This window comes from Mastomys coucha, unplaced genomic scaffold (genome assembly GCF_008632895.1).
Source record: "Mastomys coucha isolate ucsf_1 unplaced genomic scaffold, UCSF_Mcou_1 pScaffold14, whole genome shotgun sequence".
NCBI classification, from domain to species: Eukaryota; Metazoa; Chordata; class Mammalia; order Rodentia; family Muridae; genus Mastomys; species Mastomys coucha.
This window is the reverse complement of record NW_022196896.1, coordinates 64,422,003-64,442,717: the sequence shown is the minus strand read 5'-3', so window position 1 is coordinate 64,442,717 and position 20,715 is coordinate 64,422,003. Positions and strand designations below refer to the sequence as shown.

The window sequence follows — 20,715 nt, the reverse complement described above, 5'->3', positions numbered from 1 at the left end:
CCCCCTCTCTCTTCTGAGACAGGGTTTCTCTGTGTAGCCCTGGCTGACCAGGATCTCACTCTATAGGCCAGGCTGGCCTCGAACTCAGAAATCCGTCTGCCTCTGCCTCCCAAGTGCTGGAATTAAAGGTTTGCACCACCACTGCCTGGCTCATCTCTGACATTCTCAATCTAATTTTTGTCCTCAGCATTGCCAAAGGCATGAACTTGGACCCAGCATCAAGTGTTCTTATTTGGGGTTTTTGTTAATGTTGTTTAATTTTTATTACATTTATTTGTATGTCTGTTGTGTGTGTGCATATGTGTGTGAGTATGTGTGTGTTTATGTACCACAGCAAGCTAGTGGAGACCAAAGGAGTCAGCTCTCTCCTATCCTATTGTATTGGTCCTAGGGATCAGATTGGGTTGTCAGGCTTAGCAGCAGGCGCCTTTACCAGTTGAGCTGTCTCTGGCCTGGAATCAGTGTTCTTGCTGTGGAGACTGGACACTGGCTCTTATGCATCTGACAACTGACTGTACCACCTAAGGTTTTTGCGGGTTCAAGGTATAGCTACCTTTTTGTTCCGGGCCTTGGAGCCCAGGAGTGTTATGGGGTCTGTCCTTGCTCTTTAGGGTCGAGCCAGTGTCTGCACTGGGTCTTTGTGTCATTATGGTCAACAAGCCCTCTCACATCCAGAGACCCACACTTACTCATTCCCCAATCCCATCGCATCTCCCTTCTTGCAGCTCATTTAGCAGAATGCCTAGAAAGCCATGTGCTGCAATGCACTGTGGGACAAGGCCTCTGGCTCCCTGGATCCTGGCCTTATGGATGAAATGAACCTCGACAGGGATGAAAGTGTAGGCAGCTCTCAGTTCCCCAGCAGGAAGTGCACTGGGAAGCCAGAGAAGCAGAAGGAGACACAGCGGCACTCCCTTAGAGCAGCAGCTGAAAATGTGTTGCTCCAGGCCAGCAGGGGCCTGTACAGTTGCCTCCCTCACTGAGCAACTGGCAGGGAAGGTGCCCCACCCCAGCAGAATCTCAAGACCGCCCACCAGCCCCCGATTTCCAGTGGTCTCAACACATGCCTCTAGCAGGTCCTATCAGTGTATAAGCACTCAGGCTTCATTTGCTAGGGAGTGCCGTTCCTTTGCCTGTGCCAAGAAAGCATCATTGTGACAGGCACCTGGAACAGAACAGGTGGGACCCATACACACACAGGAAAGTCTGTTTCACAGTAGTTAACCCATCATGAGCAGAGGCACAATGTCTCTTTCTCTTCCAAATTTAAATGACTTTAAATATGTATATAATTTGTAAATGGCCTGGACAGGCTCCGAGAGAAAGCAGCTTGGCTCGGGAAGTCTTGGTTTTGGAGCATTCTGTTCCTGGCAGATGGCAGTGTGATGTCCTTTTCAGAGAAGGAGCAGGGCAGAGAGGGCTGGCCTAAGAAGACTGGGACATAGGATGCTATCTTGAGTAGTTACTTCATGCTTTCATTTCCTGGAATCCAAGTTGGCCATGATTTTCTCTAGAGAGAAAGCACAAACTACTGAAAGGGTAGAGCACCCTACCCCACATCCAGTTTCAAATGATCAGGAATTCAGAAGGTGACAGAGTCCAGTGTATCCAAAGCTACACACACTAGCTAACTCCTCAAGAATGGGGAGGGAGAGGGGGTCCTGCAGGTCAAGGTGACCTGCCAGAGCTTATGTCCCTGCCAGCACCCTGTTCTGACAGGATGCAGGACTGTACACACAGGTTCTGTTTAAAGCCACATTACTAGTCTGAGCACACACATGCACTCCTGGGATGGGTGCAGCCTGCACACTGGAAGAACCTTCATGGAACCCTTTCTGGGCATTTCCTTCTGAAACGCCCCAGTTCTGGGCCTCTTTCTGTTATTTTCCCATCCTCTCAGATATCTCCTCTGTGTCAGAAAAACACCAGATGAGGCGGAAACGCTGTGTAACTGGACCCAGAGACACAGGTGCCCATGGGTAATCCTGTCCACCCCTTGCAGCTGGAGCCCAGAAAAAGCCTCAGGCACAGATGCCTTAGCCCTAGTTTCTCTACCTGGCCAGGATCCTTACCTTGATTTCTCTTTGTCATGTAGCAAGGACAAAAATACTAGTCAGTTGTGGGTCTAAAGCATCATGAAGTGGTCCATGAGCAGCTTTGGAGACAACAAACTATTCTGATGATGTCTCAACTAATTTTCTCTATCCCATGATATGCCTTGCCAAGAATTCTAAAAGTACCTTTGTCCTTAATGTATACCTGTGTGCTTCATGGCTTCCTCTTGAAGCAGAGGTGACTCCAGAAAGGCCACCGAGTCTGGCTGGCCAGAGGCCTCTGCTGAGGGAAGCTACCCTAACCTAATTGCCCTGGCCCCACAGGTCCTCACTGCCGGGGCAGCTCTCCTTCCTACACAGTGGTCTCCTGAGCAACTTGTACCTGCATGCTGCTGATTGCCCTCGGCCTCTGCTGCGGTGGCTGTTCAAGGTGAGGAGCATAGGCTTGCCGCTAGGTGGCGGAAACGAGGCAGCCCTATAGCCTAGGCAGGCACAAGGGTCGGGTTGGCTGGGTCCTCAGACTCTTCTTGCCTTGGATGCTTCTGATACAAAGGATGGAGGAGGGCTGGCAGGGATTGATCACCATAATGCTAGATATGCCAAAGTCAGGGAGGTTCAGGAGCCTGATTAGCCCAGAAATGGAAACTGCCTGGAAGTGTTTGCTCAGCAGCCCCCCCCCACACACACACACACTGTGTCTCTCTAAGCTATTTCTTTGCTACTGGGTAACCACTGGGTAAGGAGTGTGGCTTTCCTGGGGTGCCTGGTGTTCCTAATAGACTTAGAACTGAGTGATGGGTGCATTCTATTCAACCAGAGAGTCTGGCATGAGCACCATCTCTTTTCTTGCTGTCACCGTCATGAATGGATCATCTCAGGAGCACAGCTAAAGGGGGCTCCCAAGCCCCTCTGCAGCAGTGGAGGTTGGGGCTCATGAGTTCATTGCTATAGACTTTGTGGAGTTTAAGGGTTTGCTGCTCTCTATGAAGCTATAGGTGGTCTGTAAAATCAAAGAACAGCTGCTCCCTCTGCTCCAGGTTCCTCCCTGGAGGAACATTTTGCCTTGAGGCAACCCACCTTCTGCCTGAGAATATAAACATCTGGTAGGTGAGAGGCTAGCAGACAGCCCAGGACCTAATGCTGCCTGCCATCCAAAAGTCCTGCATCTGCTTTGCCTTGGCCCCTGCCTAGGCCTGTCCCTGTCTGGGGATACTGATCACAAGTTCCAGCTAGTACCAGAGCTGCCAGTTGGGGCCTAGAACCCAGCTGTCAATCAGGGCTAGTGTGCCAGGCAGATTTTTAGACACTTCTCAAGCTTGGCCTTCCAGGTAGAGCTTGCTCTGCACCCTCTCAGGACCCTTGTGGTGCTCCTATCCTAGAGAGGAAGGACACTGTGCCCCTGGAACTTTTGTGCACAGCTGTCTCCTCAGTCCCTCCCCCAGCTCCTGGGGTGGGGAGTTTGGGCTTTCAGGGCAAGTAGGAGCCAGGAACAGTCAAGCTATTATTCTACATCTGCAGTGCGTTCTCTCTCTGCTCCTTCCACAGAATATGACAAAATGCACAATTGGCCATTGGGAGGCACAAAGAACCTCTCTCAGACATCGCCCACAGAGGGTCCTTGTATGACCCTGACAGGAGAGTGGTGCCCTCCCTTCTTGTGGCTCAGTCTCCACTAGAATCTGAAACCCAGGCCATGGACTGTATGGAGAGATCTCCCCTAGCTCCTGTGCAGTGTCCATTGGACCAGACGGGTACACAGGAGAGCAGAGTTTAGGCCGAGCCCCAGGTGCAAGCTCACACTCTGCCACTTTGACTTCTGCGTTGCTTTGGCCAAGTCCCAGGCATCAGCTCTGTATGGTGGAGCCAACAGTCCAGTGTAGGTTAAACGAAAAAGTCCTACAGCCTGCTCAGGACCTGGGCAAGAAACAGCAGCAGCAAGGACACCAGTACTGCTGCTCTGTCAGACCACTGAGGACAGAAAGCACTGGGCCTCCCTAAAGCCACTGCAAGAGATCCTCACTGGGAAGTCAGACATGGCTAGGCCTCAGGCAGGAGGAGAACCAGAGGTGGAGAGGGTGGGCACTCAAGGCAGACTTCTTTCTCTTCCCCAGGAGCATGGCCAGGTAAGACCAGGCCCCACTGGACTTGTGAATTGGAGGCTAGCTAACCTCGTCCAGGCAAAGCAGCTAGATTGGACAAGTCACAAGTTGTCCAGCCCCCTTGGGTCCATTCTAAATGAGGAGTGACCATCAGATCTTATCACCTCTGCTTGGTTGACACTCATTGGTCCTATTGTCACTGGGACTTGTGGCCCTGGGCTTGCCTCTTTCTTGCTCCAGGGCCTCTTGTAGGCATGCTGCACACACCACGTGAACATCCAGGCCTGAGCAAATGACTCATTGCCATTAGATTCCAGCAGTCTTCTCATTGTGTGTGGTAGAAGGTGGAGAGTGGAATGGGGACATGTACTGGAACCCGGAGACCATGGGAGTCATCCTAGTTGAGCAAAGAGGATGAGCTCTTAGACCCCAGCACTAGCCTAGAGAGGGCCACACCTGGAGCCAGGCATAGCCTGGATGATCAAAGTAGAGGTACAGAGTCCCACTTAGCTTGCAGCCTCCAGCTGTGTGGTCTTGGGCAGGGAGTCTTGACATCTGTAAAGAAACAATCATGACAGTATCATCCACCCTATTGACTTGGAAGCATTAAAATGAGGCCTAATTTTTTAACACATGTTTGAAGCTGTTCCTGGTGCTTCAAACCTAGAATCCCAGCACTTGGGAGGGGGCTGCCAGAAAAACCAGGAATTTAAGGTCATCCTTAACTATTCAGTGGCTTGGCTACATGAGATCCTGCCTCAAGGAACCAAAACTCAAACAAACAAACAAACAAATAATTTTATATATGAAGTTTTGCTACCATTTCTTGTAATAAAAATTTTTTAGAGAATGTGGATCGCTGTGAGTTCAAGGCTGGCTACTCTGGTCTATAGAGTGAGTTCCAGGATAGCTAAAACTACACAAGAACCCCTGTTTTGAAAAAAAAAAAAACTAACTAAATAAATAAATGTCTTTTCTTTTTGTCCCTAGTTGTTAACGTGGCCTACAGAAACATCTTCAAGAGCTTTTGGTCTTCTCTGGGATCTCAGTATAGATGGACTGTTCCGTCAGCCTGGTAAGTACCCAGGTGCACTCAGGAGCCTGTCCCCCTTCCCCAAGCCCCACCACACATGCTGTGGGACACTGCTACACCTGTGCTGCAGACATCAGACCACACATCTTTGGCTCTGGCTCCAGTGTTAGTGACAAGCTGAGCCAACTGGCTCCTTGGCACCTCTGCTAGACTTAGGTCCAGTTCTCGATGACTGAGTCCAGACAGACTTCATGGCCTCCTGGGATCCAGGAAGGTGAGTTCTGCCCCAGGCAGGCTTTGGTTCAAAAGGGACAGTTCTACCAAGGACCCAGAAAAAAGAGCTGTAGTGTGTCAGAGTAGTGTTTAGGCTGGCACCACCAGGAAGGAGCCTCAAGAGCTGCCCCTCCACCCTCACTCACTCATGTCGGCACCCTGAGTGACAGCCTTGGGTCTGTCCCTTGGCTATGGTATTTGGGTATATTTGACTCAGCATTCCATCGAAGCATTCCATGTCCCGCTAGTGGTTGCACCTTCCCCAGCTGTCATCATTTGGTACCTGAACCTAGACACTTTGGCACCAAAAAATATTACATAAGGAGTTAGAAGTTGCTTAAGGTTGGCAATGAGAGGGATTCTCAGAGGTCTGGACTCTGCCTTGGCCCAGCCATAACCCTCTACCCCAAAGCGCGCAAACACACAGCTCCAAGGGCCAAGGTTATAGACCCTGGTATGCCAAAGCCCCCTGTGCTTTGAGTGTCTGCATTGTGTTCCTCTGCTTCAGAGGTTGCCAAGCTAGGGCCATCTGTCAAATCAGAGCATTCCAGGCACACACCCCCACCCCCCGCCGTGGGCTCCTCACTAAGGGCTTCTGACAAGCCAACCAGTCCAAGCATCTTCTCCCTTTTTGTAACCTCTGCCCCTGTAGCCTGTGCTGCCCTTTGCAGCCCCAGGGCCGCCTCTGCAGCATGCCTGCCCTTTTGGAAACAGAGGCCTTCCTTGTCCACTCATCTCCATGCTGTGGTATGTGTCTGCTCCACTCTCCTCTCCTACAGCCCCAGTAATGAGGGATACAAAGTAGCTCCCAGGTTCCTGATTCTCAGCTCTGGCTCCTTGAGAACCCAGCCTGGGGGTCCTGTCCCCACAAGCCTCGCCTAGAGAATTCCCAGTCTGAGGTCAGGACCCCTACTGATTAGGAGGAAGTCAGGCCTGATCCACCAAAGAACTTAAGCAGAATACAGTACACCTGTTCACCATGGCATTGTTCATAACAGACAAAAGGTGGAAGCAGCCAACATGCCTGAAGGATGGATAACAGAATGTGACATACTGTGTGCCTGCTGAAATACAATACATACTTAGGATAGAACAGAATAGATACGTGATAGAACACTGCTAAGCCATAAAAAGGAAGGCAGTTCTAACACAGGCTGAGATACAGATGAGGCCTGGAAGAAAACACTAACAAAAGAAGATACCTTAATTGCACATGAAGGGAAAGTCATAGAACTGTAGCCACCAGGGGCAGAGGAGGCTGTGTGAGTTGTTGAACAGGTTTTGGCTTGAGAAGCTGGCTGGTGGCTATGCAGTGTCCACTGCTCCTCTCAGGCCTCTTACCTGTCAGGCGTGTTTGACTGCTCAGCTGCACCCCAACACAGGATGCATATCAAAGGTTACATTAGATCCAGGATGGCTACAGAAGAAAGCCCTGCTCCTCAGGTTCACATACAACTAGTGGCCCTGGGGGGCCTCAGAGCACAGCAGAGCTCAAGGCAAAACTTCAGGATGGACTCGCCCTTACCACCTGTGGCTATGAAATCACCTGACCCTTCTTATGTAAGTTCCTGTTCCCTGGGGTGTGTGCTCACCAGGGGCTGTCCTCCAGAAGGTCTAATTCCTTTGTCTGCAGTGGGCCTCTGTTTCAGTACATCCTGTGAGGGTGGTTAAAGGTTGGAGCATTCCAGGGCGGGCTGATGTCTCAGAGTGGGATGTGTTGAGAGGGGCTCTTGATGAGCATGGAGAGTGGAATGATCAGGAACATTGTTGGTCTTTACCTCAGGGATACCTGGAAGCCACCTGCATTAGGGCCCAGCAGGATGGCAGGGGACAGGGTAACCCAGACCAGCCCTTGTCCTCAGAAGGTTGATGACCTTCTGAGGGCATGGAGGGAGGGCATGAAGTCAGCAGCTCCTCTCAGAAACAGGAGAAGCAGAGTGGGGACTGGACTTCAGCTGGGTGTGGCTGTCCTCCAGGAGCCAGAACTCAGGAATTGTTAGACCACCTTTGGAAACTGCACAGGGCGGGATTGCCCTTACTCTCACTTGCCTGGAGACCAAGTAAGCACCAGATGGAACCCCTGCCCTGTGTAAAACTTGGTCCAGGTCAAGGCATCTTGACACAGTCTTTTTGTTGTCAAGCCATGTTTTCCTTAAGCTTTACCTTGGCTGTTAGTGGCACAGAACAGGAAATGCACAGTAGTTGTTTGCATGTTATAGGTTATACACACTGCCTTTCTTGATTGTGTTTGTACATGTATATGCATGTGTGTGTGTATGGGTGTGTGTGTGTGTGTGTTTGTGTATTTGTGTGTGCATGCACGCACATGCCACAGCTCACTTGTGGAGGTCAGAAGGCTACCTGTGGAAATCAGACTCCTCTCCCACCTTGTGGGTTCTGCAGATCTAACTTAGGTTGTTGGACTTGTTGGCATGCACCTCTACCAACTGAACCATCTTGCCAGCACATGCTTCCCTTTTTACCAGGATTGTTTGTTTTAAGTTTTTAAAGATAGGGTCTCTCTACATAGCCTTGTCCTGAAACTCACTCTGCAGATCAGACTGGCCTTGAATTTAATAGAGATCTGCCTGCCTCTGCCTCCAGAGTGTTGGGATTAAAGGCATGTGCCAACATGGCCAGTTTGGCAGGACATTCCCCTCATTTACAGAACTGGCCATGGACCTCAAAGTCTGCTTGTCATGTTTTCTGACTTGTCAGTGTCCTTTGAACACCTTGATTGTATGTGAAGTCTCCATTCCCACCAATTCAGCCCTCTAGGACAAAACCCAAGGAACCCATTTTTTCAGCCTTCCTTCAGATATTCAGGGATTATTATTTAAGAACGAGTCTCTGAGCAATACAGTGTAACAAGTCACACAGCCTTGCCCCTGTCTCTGAAGACTATGGAAGGCACATGATTTGAAGAATAAGATGTGCAGGGTGTGTGACTTTGTATAAGGGACCCGAGGAGCTTCAGATTTTGAGGAGGATCTTGGAACCAATCCCCAGGATTCCAAGGGCAGCTACATGACACAGTTACCACATAGCCTGTGTCTGTGCTGCTAAGATTTAGTTCTTTACATGGCAAAGTTGGCAAGGAAGTAACTGTTTAGACTGTACAAAGGAACATCAAATGCTCATGCCTGGAAGGCTGAGCCTCCTGAATGTCCTCCATCCTTTTCCAGAAATGCTTCAATAGCACTCGCACCCCTAGCTCTGGCTTAATGAGCTTTCTCCTATAGAGCCTTCTGGCAGGAAATAGCCTGGTTTCTTCTGAAATAGCCTGAGCTGTTTCTGCAGACTGTGGCTCAGAGACCCCTCTGCCACCGAGGCCTTCCCTGGCTTCTTCGATAAACTCTAACCCCTGGACATGCAGATGTGCAGTCCTGAGTGCACAGCAGCATAAACGGAGTTCCTTTACCAATGAAGAAAGGACATGGCTCTCAGTTCAGCAGCTCATAACCTGCTGCTGTCAAATCAGGATATTTTCAAGTTTCCTTTCAGTTGCTGCAATAAAACACTGACCAAAACCAAGCTGGAGAGGAAAGTGTTTATTTGACTTAAACTTCCAGGTCACAGCCAGTCATTGAAAGAGGTCAGAGCAGAGAATCAAAGTAGGAATCTGGAGCATGCTGGCTAGCTGTAGGACTTATTCACTACTCACTAGTGTATGCTCTGCCAGCTCAGCCAGCCATCTCTACTGTCTACTATAGAATGGGTTTGTCATTCCCAAAGGAACTGTATAGACAGTGGCAGTCAGACCCTCCTACTATGCCCTTCTCCCTAGTTCCTGGCATCCTTGAACCTACTGACTCTAAGGCTTTGCCTATTTGAGACATAGTTACTTAGTTTTGTTTTGTTTTGTTTTGTTTTGTTTTGTTTTGTTTTTTATGGACAGGGTCTTATGCTGCATCTCAGACTATTTCATGTATCTGAGACTGGCCTTGAATTCTTTTTCTTTATTCTTTTTGGATTTTTTTTTTTTTTTTTGAGACAGGGTTTTTCTGTATAGCCCTGGCTGTCCTGGAACTTACTCTGTAGACTGATCAGGCTGGCCTTGAACTCAGAAATCCGCCTGCCTCTGCCTCCCAAGTGCTGGGATTAAAGGCGTGTGCCACCACCGCCCAGCTGAATTCTTTTTCTTTTGAGACAGGGTCTCACCATGTAGTTCTGGCTGACCTGGAACCCACTATGTAGATCAGGTTGACCTCAAATTGACCTCTGCCTTTGCCTCTGCTTTCCGAATGCAAAGGATAAAAGGAAAGGCCTGGACAAGTATGCTCGGTGCCACAATGGCTATTGTATATACTATCTCATAGTCTGTGGTGTTTATCTCTAGCTTCTTGCAAAATGTTTTCAAAGTTCATACCTGCTTTATTCTGCCTTACCCTGAGACAGTTCTGTCAGCTGGACTGGCTGTTCAGCAACTTCATGGACAATGTTGGAGTTCTAGGCAGGCACACATACTTGTGCCCAGCTTTTTACACAGGTACTGAGGTTTCGAGCTCAGATACTCATTTGTGCAGAGCAAGCAGTCTTGTCTATTGAGCAACCTCTAGCCTAGACTCTTTTTTTTTTTTTCTTGGTTTTTTGAGACAGGGTTTCTCTGTATAGCCCTGGCTGTCCTGGAACTCACTCTGTAGACCAGGCTGGCCTCGAACTCAGAAATCCACCTGCCTCTGCCTCCCAAGTGCTGGGATCAAAGGCGTGCGCCACCACCGCCCGGCAAGCCTAGACTCTTAATCCCAGCTTTTGTTTTGGCAAAGTTCTGTTCACCGGTCTGTTTCCCCTGTACCGTACTTTCAGCTTCAAATTTAAAGATGCTGTTGCCTGGTCATGACAACTGTGGTTTCTTCTAGATTTCTTCTTTTAAATCATAAATTTGGGCCTTTTGGCCAGCCTGTGATGGGGTCATGCATTTAATTCTAGCACTTGGGTAGCAGAGGCAGGCATATCTCTGCAAGTTTAAGGCCAACCTGGTCTATAGAGTTTGTTGCACATCAGCCAAAAGCAGCATGGTGAGACCCTATCTTTTAAAATACCAATAAATCCCAGCAGTGGTGATGCACATTTTTAATCCTAGCACTTGAGAGGCAGAGACAGGCAGATCTTTGAGTTCCAGGCCAGCCCAGGACTACACAGAGAAACCCTGTCTGGAAAAATAATAAAATAAAATAAATGTAGGCCTTTTGATTCACTCTGAATTCCCCCCTTCCTGTATGCATGGTGTGAAACTGAGGCTCAGCTTGATGCTTGTACTTGAGCTACCTGGTCATGCCAGCATCTTTTGTCCCAGCTTCCTCCCTTTTCACTGAATTGTCTTGCCAGACCTGTTAGAAGCCTTTTCTCATTGGTTAATGTCTTAGTTAGGGTTTTACTGCTATGAAGAAACACCATGACCAAGGAAGGTCTTATAAGGACATTTAGTTAGGGCTGGTTTATAGTCCATTATCATCAAGATTGGAGCATGGCAGCATCCAGGCAGGCATGGTGCAGGAGGAGCTGAGAGTTCTGTCTTCATCTGAAGGCTGCTAGCAGAATACTGGCTTCTAGGCAGCTAGAATGAGGGTCTCATTGCCTACGCCCACAGTGACACACTTCCTCTGACAAGGCCACACCTCCTAATAATAGTGGGACTCCCTGGGCCAAGCATATTCAAACCACCACAGTAAATGTGTCTGTCTTACACCAGCACCCCAAATTTTTGACTAATTATAGATTTCAAAAACGAGGATCATCCTCTCCCCTTCCTGAAATGGTTGCAGCAATTGAGAGTTCCCACATTTTTATCTGAGACACTATGGAATTCTTAACGGTTTATGTAAAAATAACAGCTGGAGTTTTTATTCTTGGTCTGTAGCTACCCAAGTAGTGCTGCCTTCTGTCTTAGTCTGTTTGGTGTTGCTTTAGGAATTCCACAGACTAGATTATTTGGAAAGAGTAGATATGTATTTCACTCAATGTGTTTGAGGCTGGGAAGTCTAAGCCTGAAGGCCATTTCTAGCCAGAACCATGCTTATGTGTCACAGGGTCACTGAGGGCATTGCAGTGTATGTAAGAGAAGGCAGATGAACTCAGCCTTTGATTGGGAAGCTCCTCCCAAGATAATCACCCATTCTTAAGAATTCTTTCCTCCTGACTTCATCCCCCATGAGGATCCCATCTCTCAATGCTATGGCTTTGGAAATCAAACCTCTAACACTGGGGGACACACACAAGCTACAACACCATAGTAATAATTTTGTCCTTCAGTCCATGAACATGGGATGTCTTCCCACAATGTTCTGTAGTTTTCAGTATACATGAGCTAGGCTTCTTTTGTTAAATTTATTCCTAAATACTGGAGCTGGAGAGATAACTCAGCAACTAAGAGTTCTTACCACTCTTGCAGAGGATTCAGGTTCATTTCCCAGCACCCCCATTTTAGGTATTCTGCTTGTAACTTCAGTTCTGGCAGACCAGAGACCCTTTGGAATCCATGGGCTCCTCCTGAAGATTGCACAGACTTACACATACATATACAACTAAAAAGAAAGAAAGGAATCCTCTCACACTGTCACTCTCTAACATGGCAAAATATGAGAGGCTTTTCTTCACACTGACCTTCATCCTGCAGCCTCACCAAACCTGTTTATTAACTATACTTGTTCTTGTGGGGTTTTTCTTGTGGTAGAATTTGGTTTGAAAGCAAATATTCTTTAGCAGTTAACTGCTTGGAAGTAATGACTTTGTGTTTGTTAACAATGTGTCTTGGCTGAGTGGTCCTAGTGCTTGCAGAGCTGTGGGTCTGGCCATTACCTCTGCCCCTGTCCCACTGGGTCACATGGGGTAGAAGATACTTTCTCCCCCAGCTGGGTTCCCTAACTCTCCAGAGAAGGAACAAATGGCACCTAAGTCCTAGCCCACTGCTTCTAGAACAATGGAGTTCATTTTCACCTAAGAAGTCCATGCTGTTCCAGAATCTATCCTATTTGTGGAGGAGGAGGGGGTGGTAATAAGACAGGGCGACTTTGGCCAGGACATTCTTTGGATACTTTGAAAGTGGGCGAGCAATTCAACTCTAAGAACAAACTTATATTATTTTTCTGAGCAGGGTCTCTGGACACCCCTTCCTGCCTTGGTCGATCGCTGTCTGTCATGGCTTCTTGTGTATTCTCAACTTTCTCCCCCTTCCTCCCTTCCTTCTGGCTGCTCTCCATACCTCCCAGACAATGTTCATAAAGTTCCTTCTTACAACAAAAGAAAGGTTGAGATGTTGCTCAGTTGGTGGATTGCTTGCGGAGCATACACAAAGCCCTTGGTTCGATCCCCCAGCAAAGCACAAAAGGGTGTAATCTCAGTGCTTAGTAGGTGGCTCAGAAGTTCAAGGTCATTCTTGGCCACATAGCAAGTCTGGGCTACCTGAAACTCTGTCTCAAAAGTTTGTGTCGAATTGGCCACAAAAACTAACCAGTGTACTCCCACAAATTTTAGTGATAATAAATCATAAAGGAACTTATTTTAAAATAATTATTTGGTCTGTACATAATTTTTCTATTTCCTTGAATTCTTGCCTCAATTTCATCTGTACTGGGATTACAGGCATTTACCTCTAGAGCTGAGGTTCGCAACTTTCCTAACACTGCAACCCTTTAATACAGTTCATGTTATGGTGACTTGACCCCCAGTCTTAAAATTATTTTCATTGCTACTTCATAACTATAATTGTGCTATTGTTATGAGTCATAATGTAAACATCTGTGTTTTCCAGTGGTCTTAGATGACCCCTGTGAAAGTGTCATTTGATCCCTAAAGAAGTCAAGACCCACAGGTTGAGAACTGCTGCTCTAGAGTAGTGCTTTTAAAAACATATTTATTTTAAGGTTGAGTTCCCAGCACTTAGGAAGCAGAGGCAGTCAGATCTCTGAGTTTGAGGCCAGCCTGGTCTACATAGTGAGTTACAAGACAGCCTGGGCTACACTGAGAAACCCTGTCTCAAACAAACAAACAAATTGGGATTTGCCTCATAGCCCAAGCTAGCCCACTTAACTCCTGAGCCCCAAGCTCCAACCTCCGTCTCCTAGAGAGGCTAAGATCACAGCGACAAGCCACCAAAGCCCATTTTTGAAAAAGGGTGAATTAATTTGTAAATATAAATGTTAATGCCTGCCAGGCGGTGGTGGCGCATGCCTTTAATCCCAGCATTTGAGAGGCAGAGGCAGGCGGATTTCTGAATTCGAGGCCAGCCTGGTCTACAGAGTGAGTTCCAGGACAGCCAGGGCTACACAGAGAAACCCTGTATCGAAAAAAATAAAAAATAAAAAAAATAAAAATAAAAAAATAAAATGTTAATGCCTGGGTGCAATGACTGGAATGTAAATAAATAAAATAATTTAAATTTTAAAAAAGTGTTAATGCCTGTGACTGTAGACTGGTGGCCTAGAAAGCCTCGGTCTTGTGACCTGTGTGACTGGTCTTTCTAGAACCCCAGGGGATAAAATAGTGCTCCTAGAAGAGCAGGACCTTCACCTGGAGATGCCTTATGGTGAGTGTTTAAGGGGCAGAGAGACCCATAAATATGCACACTTACAACATGAAAGAACTGGTGTGTGTGTGTGTGTGTGTGTGTGTGTGTGTGTGTGTGTGTGTGGTGGGATATGTTGTCCCAGAGTGGCTGGAAAGGAATACTTCTGTCTACTTAGTGCCTTTCTCCAGTTTTTGGTTTTTGCTTTTTGGGTTTTGTTTTGTTTTGGTTTGGTTTGGTTTGTTTTGGTTTGTTTTTGGTTTTTGGAGACAAGGTTTCTCTGTATAGCCCTGGCTGTCCTGGAACTCACTCTGTAGACCTGGCTAGCCTCAAACTCAGAAATTCACCTGCCACTGCCTCCCAAGTGCTGTGATTAAAGGCCTGTGACACCACTGCCCAGCTCTTTCTCCAGTATATTAATTTGTTAGGTTTGGAGTACTTCATCCATGACAACAGCTGATGCTCGGTGGGTAAAGGCACTTGCCAGGAAGCCTGATGCCTTCCTTCAGTCCCTGGGACCCCAGTGGAAGGAGAGAACCTGTTTCTGCAAATAAATAACTGCAGACTTTAGTGACAGCATGAGACCTCTGGGTGGGAGGGTCCCCGGGAGAAGCCAGCAGTGAAGTTGCAGTCTCGACTACAGTAGAAGCCCCAGGATTAAGGAGGTTATAAAGAGAAGGTGAGGCTTGGCAATGTGTGGCAAGACCAGACTCCCAGAAGAGAGCCCGGGAGAGGCTATTGATGGAGATGCCATGGGATAACCACCAAAGGGTCAGCAGCAGCTGTGGAGTGGAGCTGGCCTGAGCCCATGCGATTACTATGTGTGCCGTGGATGGTGGAGGCAGGGACATGGAACTGCTCAAGCCCTTGAGAGCCCAGAAGATCCTGAGTCCTGACATCTGACACTTTTGTGTTTTGCTTTGATTTGATTGTGACAGTACCGATTCATCCCTCTTGGAATAAGAAAGTATTTAGCATGCTTTTGATTGTAAAGGAGCCTGTAGTTGAGAGCCTTTGGATTATTTTAAAGAGACTGAACCTTGAAAATGTTTGAGTTCTTAAGATTGTGGGACTTTTAGAAGTTGGGATGTTTTATGTTATGTTAATATTGACACAACATTTTGGGGCAACAAAGGAAATGTAGTTGAATAGTAATGTGTTGACAAGAGATCAGTTGCCATCTCAGAGGAAGAAACCTCGATTAAGAAAAATACCTTTCTAAGAATGGCCTGTAGGCAAGCCTATGGGGATATTTTCTTGATTAATAATTGATGCAGAAGGGCCTAACCCCACTATGGGTGGTGCTAGCTCTAGACGGGTAGTCCTGGGGTGTATAAGAAGGCAGGCTGAACAACTGGGAACAGGCCAATAAGCAACACTCCTCCATGGCCTCTGCTTCAGTTCCTGCCTCCAGGTTCCTGCCTCCAGGTTCCTGTCTTGCCCTGACTTCCTTCAATGATGGCATTTGATCTGCAAGGTATAGTAACCCTTTCTTCCTCAATTGCCTTTTGGTTGTCATTTTATCACAGCACTAGATACCTTACTAGGACAGGAGAGTGTAAGAACACTGCAGAGAACAGAGACCTGCCTTGTGACTTTACTGAGACAATTAATGCTGCTTGGCTGGGGCTGAAAAATCAGCTAGATTTTAATAAGCATTGAGATACACCTCAAAATGGACAGTGAACTTAGAAATCTGTAGGAAACTCCCACATTCTATTGGCTTTGAAGGCATGAAGGGGTGATGGTGAACAGAGCAGCACTGAGCACGCATGAGTGTGTATCTCTAAGGTAGGATATGACTCCTTTGGCTGTGTGACCAGGAGTGGCACAGTCGGGTCATATGGTAGTTTTCCTTTTAGCTTTTAGTGAAACTTCCGTGCTGATTTCCAGAGTGCTGACCAATTAATGCTCCCACCAATAGTGAGTCAGTGCCCCTCCCCCCACAACCTCACCTGCACTGCTTGTCACCAGTTTCCTGCTTCTTTCTCTCCATCTTTTTTGAGATAGGGTTTCTTTTTTGTTTTTTTGTTTTTGTTTGTTTGTTTTTGTTTTTGTTTTTTAATTTTATGTGTATGACTATACTGTAGCTGTACAGATGGCTGTGAGCCATCATGTGGCTGCTGGGAATTGAACTCGCTTGGGCCGCTCACGCGCTGCTCACGCTCACGTAATTCATTGTAGCCGTCTTCAGACACACCAGAAGAGGGTGTCAGATCTCATTACAGATGGTTGTGAGCCACCATGTGGTTGCTGGGATCCGAACTCAGGACCTTCAGAAGAGCAGTCAGTGCTCTTACCCGCTGAGCCATCTTACCAGCCCCTGAGACAGGGTTTCTCTGTGTAACCCTGGCTATCCTGGTACTCACTCTGCAGACCAGGCTGGCCTCAAACTCAGGGATCCGCCTGCCTCTGCCTCCTGAGTACTGGGATTAAAGTCATGAGCTACCACTGCCCAGCATCACTTGTTGTCTCGATGATCGACAATCTGACTGGGCTGAGATGGAAGCTCAATGTACTTCTGAGTTGCACTGATGGCTGAAGATGTTAAACACTCTTTAAGATATTTGTTACTCATTTGTATTTCTTCTTTGTGAGTTCTCTGTACAGCTGCATGGCCACTGTTTTTAATAGGGCTATCAGCTGTTTTTGGTTTTGTTTTGTTTTAACGTATTCTGTAATTGTGAGATTAAGCCTTTGTCAGATGTGTAGCTGGTAGAGGTTTTCGCCCATTCTGTGGGCTTCCTCGTCTCCTGATAGACAGATTTCCTTTGGTGGACAAATACTTTTCAGTTTTATGACACGTTTCATTCGTCAATTGTGGCCTGACTTCCTGAGCAGCTGAGCTCTGAGAAAGCCTTTACTGAAGTGTGATCTGGAAATGTTTCCCCTGCCTTTTTCTTTAGCAGTTTTGGAGCTTGAGGTCTTACGTTAAAGTCTTTAATCCGTTCGGAGTTGTTTTCTGCACAGGGTAAGAGACAGCAATATAGATTCATTCTTCTTTGTGTAAATGTCCAGTTCCCCCCAGCACAAATGAGTACTTTTACATCTTTTTTTCTTTTTTCAAAATATCAGCGGCTATGCCTGCATGGGTTTCTATTTGAACTTATATTCTGTTCCATTGATGTACATATCTGTTTTTATGCTAGTCCTATGGGTTTCTGTTACTATGTCTCCACACTATACCTCAAAACCAGTTGTGGTGATCCCTCCAGCAGTGTTGCTCAGGATTGCCAAGGCTATCTTATTCTTTGATAAATACTTTATTATTTGTTTCTCTGTTTCTGTGAAGAATGGTGTTGGAAAGCCGAGCAGTGGTGGCACACGCCTTTAGTCCTAGTGCTTGGGAGGCAGAGGTAGTCAGATTTCTGAGTTTGCCGCCGGCCTATTCTAAAGCGTGAGTTCTAGGACAGCCAGGGCTACACAGAGAAACCCTGTCTCGAAAAATCAACCCCCCCCCAAAAAAAACTAAAAAAACAAAACAAAACAAAACAAAACAATGGTGTTGGGATTCCGATGTGATTGCTTTGGGTTTGTTTTTGGCAGGACAGCCATTTAGTGCTCCAGCTCTTGCTCAGCTTCTCTTTCAGGTGTGTTAAGGTCTTCAGTGAGGAGGTTTCTCACTCCCCTGCTTAGCTTAGTCCAAGGTTGGAGGTGGGCTGTGGCCTTGTATTGGGAAGGGCATTGCTTCATTTTTAGCTTGTTTCCTGTTGGTTTCTAGATTGGCTGATGATTTCTATGTGTTCATTTTGCAGCCTGCTGCTTTGCCCAAAGTATTGATGCTCAGAGTTCAAAAAGTTTTCTGATAGAGTCTTCAGGGTTACCGTACCACTACCACCATTTCTCTGTCTCTGAGATAAAGGTCTCACTGTATAGCCCTGACTGGCCTGGAACTCAATATGTATACCAGGTTCACTCCAAACTCAATGAGAATCATATATCTGCCTCCCAAGTGCTAGAATTAAAGACATGTACCACCTCTCTGGGGACAGAGTCTCTTTTAAAATCACATCTGCAAATAAGGATACTTTGACTTCTTCCCTTCCTATTTATATTTCTTCTGTCTCTCTTCTCTTAGTGCTCTAGTGAAGACTCCAGCACTGTACTGTGTGAAGGTGGAGGACGTGGGCAGCCCTACCTTGCTCCTGATCAGTGAAATCATTGAAATTCCCCCTCTTTAGTACACACTGTTGCCTCTATTGCCATGGATAGCTTTGACTATGTTCAGTTAGATGTATCTTTCTAGTCCCTGTTTCTAAAGCACTTTTAATATGAAAAGAGCCAGGTGTGGTAGCACAGGCCTTTAATTCCAGTACTCAAGAGGCAGAGGGAGATGCATCTCTGATAGTTTATTAAGGCCAGCCTGGTCTACATAGCAAGTTTCAGGTCATTCAAGGGTACACAGTGGGACTCTGTCTCAGAAAAAAAAAAGTTGAATTTTGTTGAAAGTCTTTTACATCTGTTGAGATAATCATGTAATTCTGTCCTTTAGTCCATTTATGTAAGTTATTACATTTATTGATTTGCATGTGTGGAGCCATCCCTGCATCTCTGGAGTGAATCCAACTTTATCATGGGAAATCAGCCTTTTTAAGACTTATTTGTGTAATTTTATGGGTTTTTGTTTTTTTTTCGAGACAGGGTTTCTTTGTATAGCCATGGCTGTCCTGGAACTCACTCTGTAGACCAGGCTGGTCTTGAACTCAGAATCCGCCTGCCTCTGCCTCCCGAGTGCTGGGATCAAAGGCGTGTGCCACCATCGCCCAGCATATTTGTGTAATTTTAAATTATAAAACTCATGTATGCATCTGCATATGGGCACATAGGTACAGGTGCCCATGGAGGCCAGAAGAAGGCATTGGATCCCTTATTGCTGGAGTTAGAGGTAATGGTGAACCACCTGACATGAGTGTTAGGAACTGAACATGAATCTTCTAGAAGAGCAGCAGTAAGTTCTGTTAACCAATGAGCCATCTGTCCAACCTCCTTAACTGTTGGATTTTAAAAATCTCAATCAGTAGAAATGAGTAGCTTTCCAAGAGTCAATGTCTGGCCAAAGCCATTCTCCTCTGCTGCTAAGCTTTCAATAGTGCCGCTGTCTCCTGTAGCCTGGCATGGAGCTACAGTGACTAAATCCCTTTTTCCTGGACCATGGGACAAGAGCTCTGGGTATGCAAGGAGAACTGGTGTGCAGGAGCTCCTGGCCACCTTACCCCTTGTCATCGGCCATACACTGTTCTATAATGACAGCAAGCTTTCGTTCACTTAGTGGGACTCAAACATGGCTACATATTAATACTACTTGGGAGTTTTTAGATGCCATGGGTCTTCCTTCTCACAGGGCCTGTTTTCAGCTCAGCTGGCTAGCTCTCAGTGAGCAGCACTGTCAGATCTCCTTGTAAAAGCACATTGAGCTTTGTGAGAAACACTGTACTGTCTTCCAAAGCAGTGAATAAAGATTCCTGTCACTCTGGACCCTTGCTAGGATATGGTTCTATTTTGTCTCCTTCTAGAGGTCAGGCATAGTCCACTTGGGTTCTAAAACCCCGAGTGAGGACCTGCTCTAGGCCCACATGCCGGAACAGTGCAAGGAAGCCTTTTTAACCTGAATCAAACTGGTGTGTGAAGTTAGATGGGTGTGATTTGTTACTGTCTCCCGAGTCACACTAAGGTCCCCACATCATTCTGATGGTGTCCTACTTGGCTTTAACTGTCAAGTTGACATAGCCTACAGTCGCCTAAAGGGAGTCTCAATCAAGGGATTGCCCACAGCATAGCGACCTGCGGACAAGTCTGTGGGAGATGGTGTTTTGAGGATTGATGTGACAGGCCCCCAGCTCCAGCCTCCCCAGAGCAGCACAGTTCTCTGGGCAGATAGTCCTGGGCTTTCTCAGTAAGCTAACTGAGAAGTCTGAGAGACAGTAAGCCACCAGGCAGCCTCCTCTGTGGCTTCTGCTTTCTTACTTGAGTTTCTGCCCCGACTTCCCTCAGTGACAGACTGTGACATGGAAGTGTCAACCAGATATACCCGTTCTTCTTCTAAGTTGCTTTCGGTCACAGTGTTTTCTCACAAAAGAGAGAAGAGAGGGAAACTGGAACAGATGGCAAAGTAAGGAGAAACTGTCTGAAATGGACAGACGTCCCTCGGAAAAGCCGCAGTGACCTCAGCTGTTAAAGATATGCAAATCAAAGCTGCAACCAACCTGCTGCATCACACCCCCACTAGAATGGCTGAAGTCAGGAAATCAAACAAGGTCCAGGCAGGGTAGCACATGTCTCTGCTTCCAGTACTTGGGAGGCAGAAGCAGGCAGATCTCTGGGAGTTGAAGGCCAGCCTAGTCTACATAGCAAGTTCCAGACCTGTCAAGGCTATCTAGTGAAAAGGAAATGATAGCATTTTGAGAAAAATGGGTATGATTGAAGATCATCATGTTAAATGCATCAATCAAGCCAGACTCAGACAAACATGTTTTCTCTCACATATGGACCTCAGGTGTTTGTGTGTGTGTGTGTGTGTGTGTGTGTGTGTGTGTGTGTGTGTGTACGAGAGTACATGAATACATGTAAGAAAATGTCATATTTTTCAAAATGAATATATGGTTAAGAGAGAAAGAGGAAAATGCCTGGAGCCAAGATGTGAAAGCTGGGTCTACAGTTGTCTCTTTGGACCATAAAATAAACTTGAGCTTGAGAGGCCCAGGCTAAGGATGACAGAGCAGAGCAGAGCAGTGGGCAGTGCAGACCTGACAGGTA

The 20,715-nt window shown here is 46.9% G+C and overlaps 1 protein-coding gene across 5 annotated transcripts in view; it reads left to right on the top strand.

Annotated features, from left to right (window-relative positions):
• Fam178b (family with sequence similarity 178 member B) overlaps positions 1-20,715 on the top strand; it is a 117,943-nt gene that overhangs the window by 45,029 nt on the left and 52,199 nt on the right. For all 5 annotated transcript variants that reach the window (XM_031367194.1, XM_031367198.1, XM_031367197.1 and 2 more), the window contains 2 exons: positions 2,379-2,484; positions 5,144-5,228. In XM_031367194.1, coding sequence (XP_031223054.1) covers positions 2,379-2,484; positions 5,144-5,228 — 191 coding nt within the window. The remainder of the gene's footprint in view (positions 1-2,378; positions 2,485-5,143; positions 5,229-20,715) is intronic.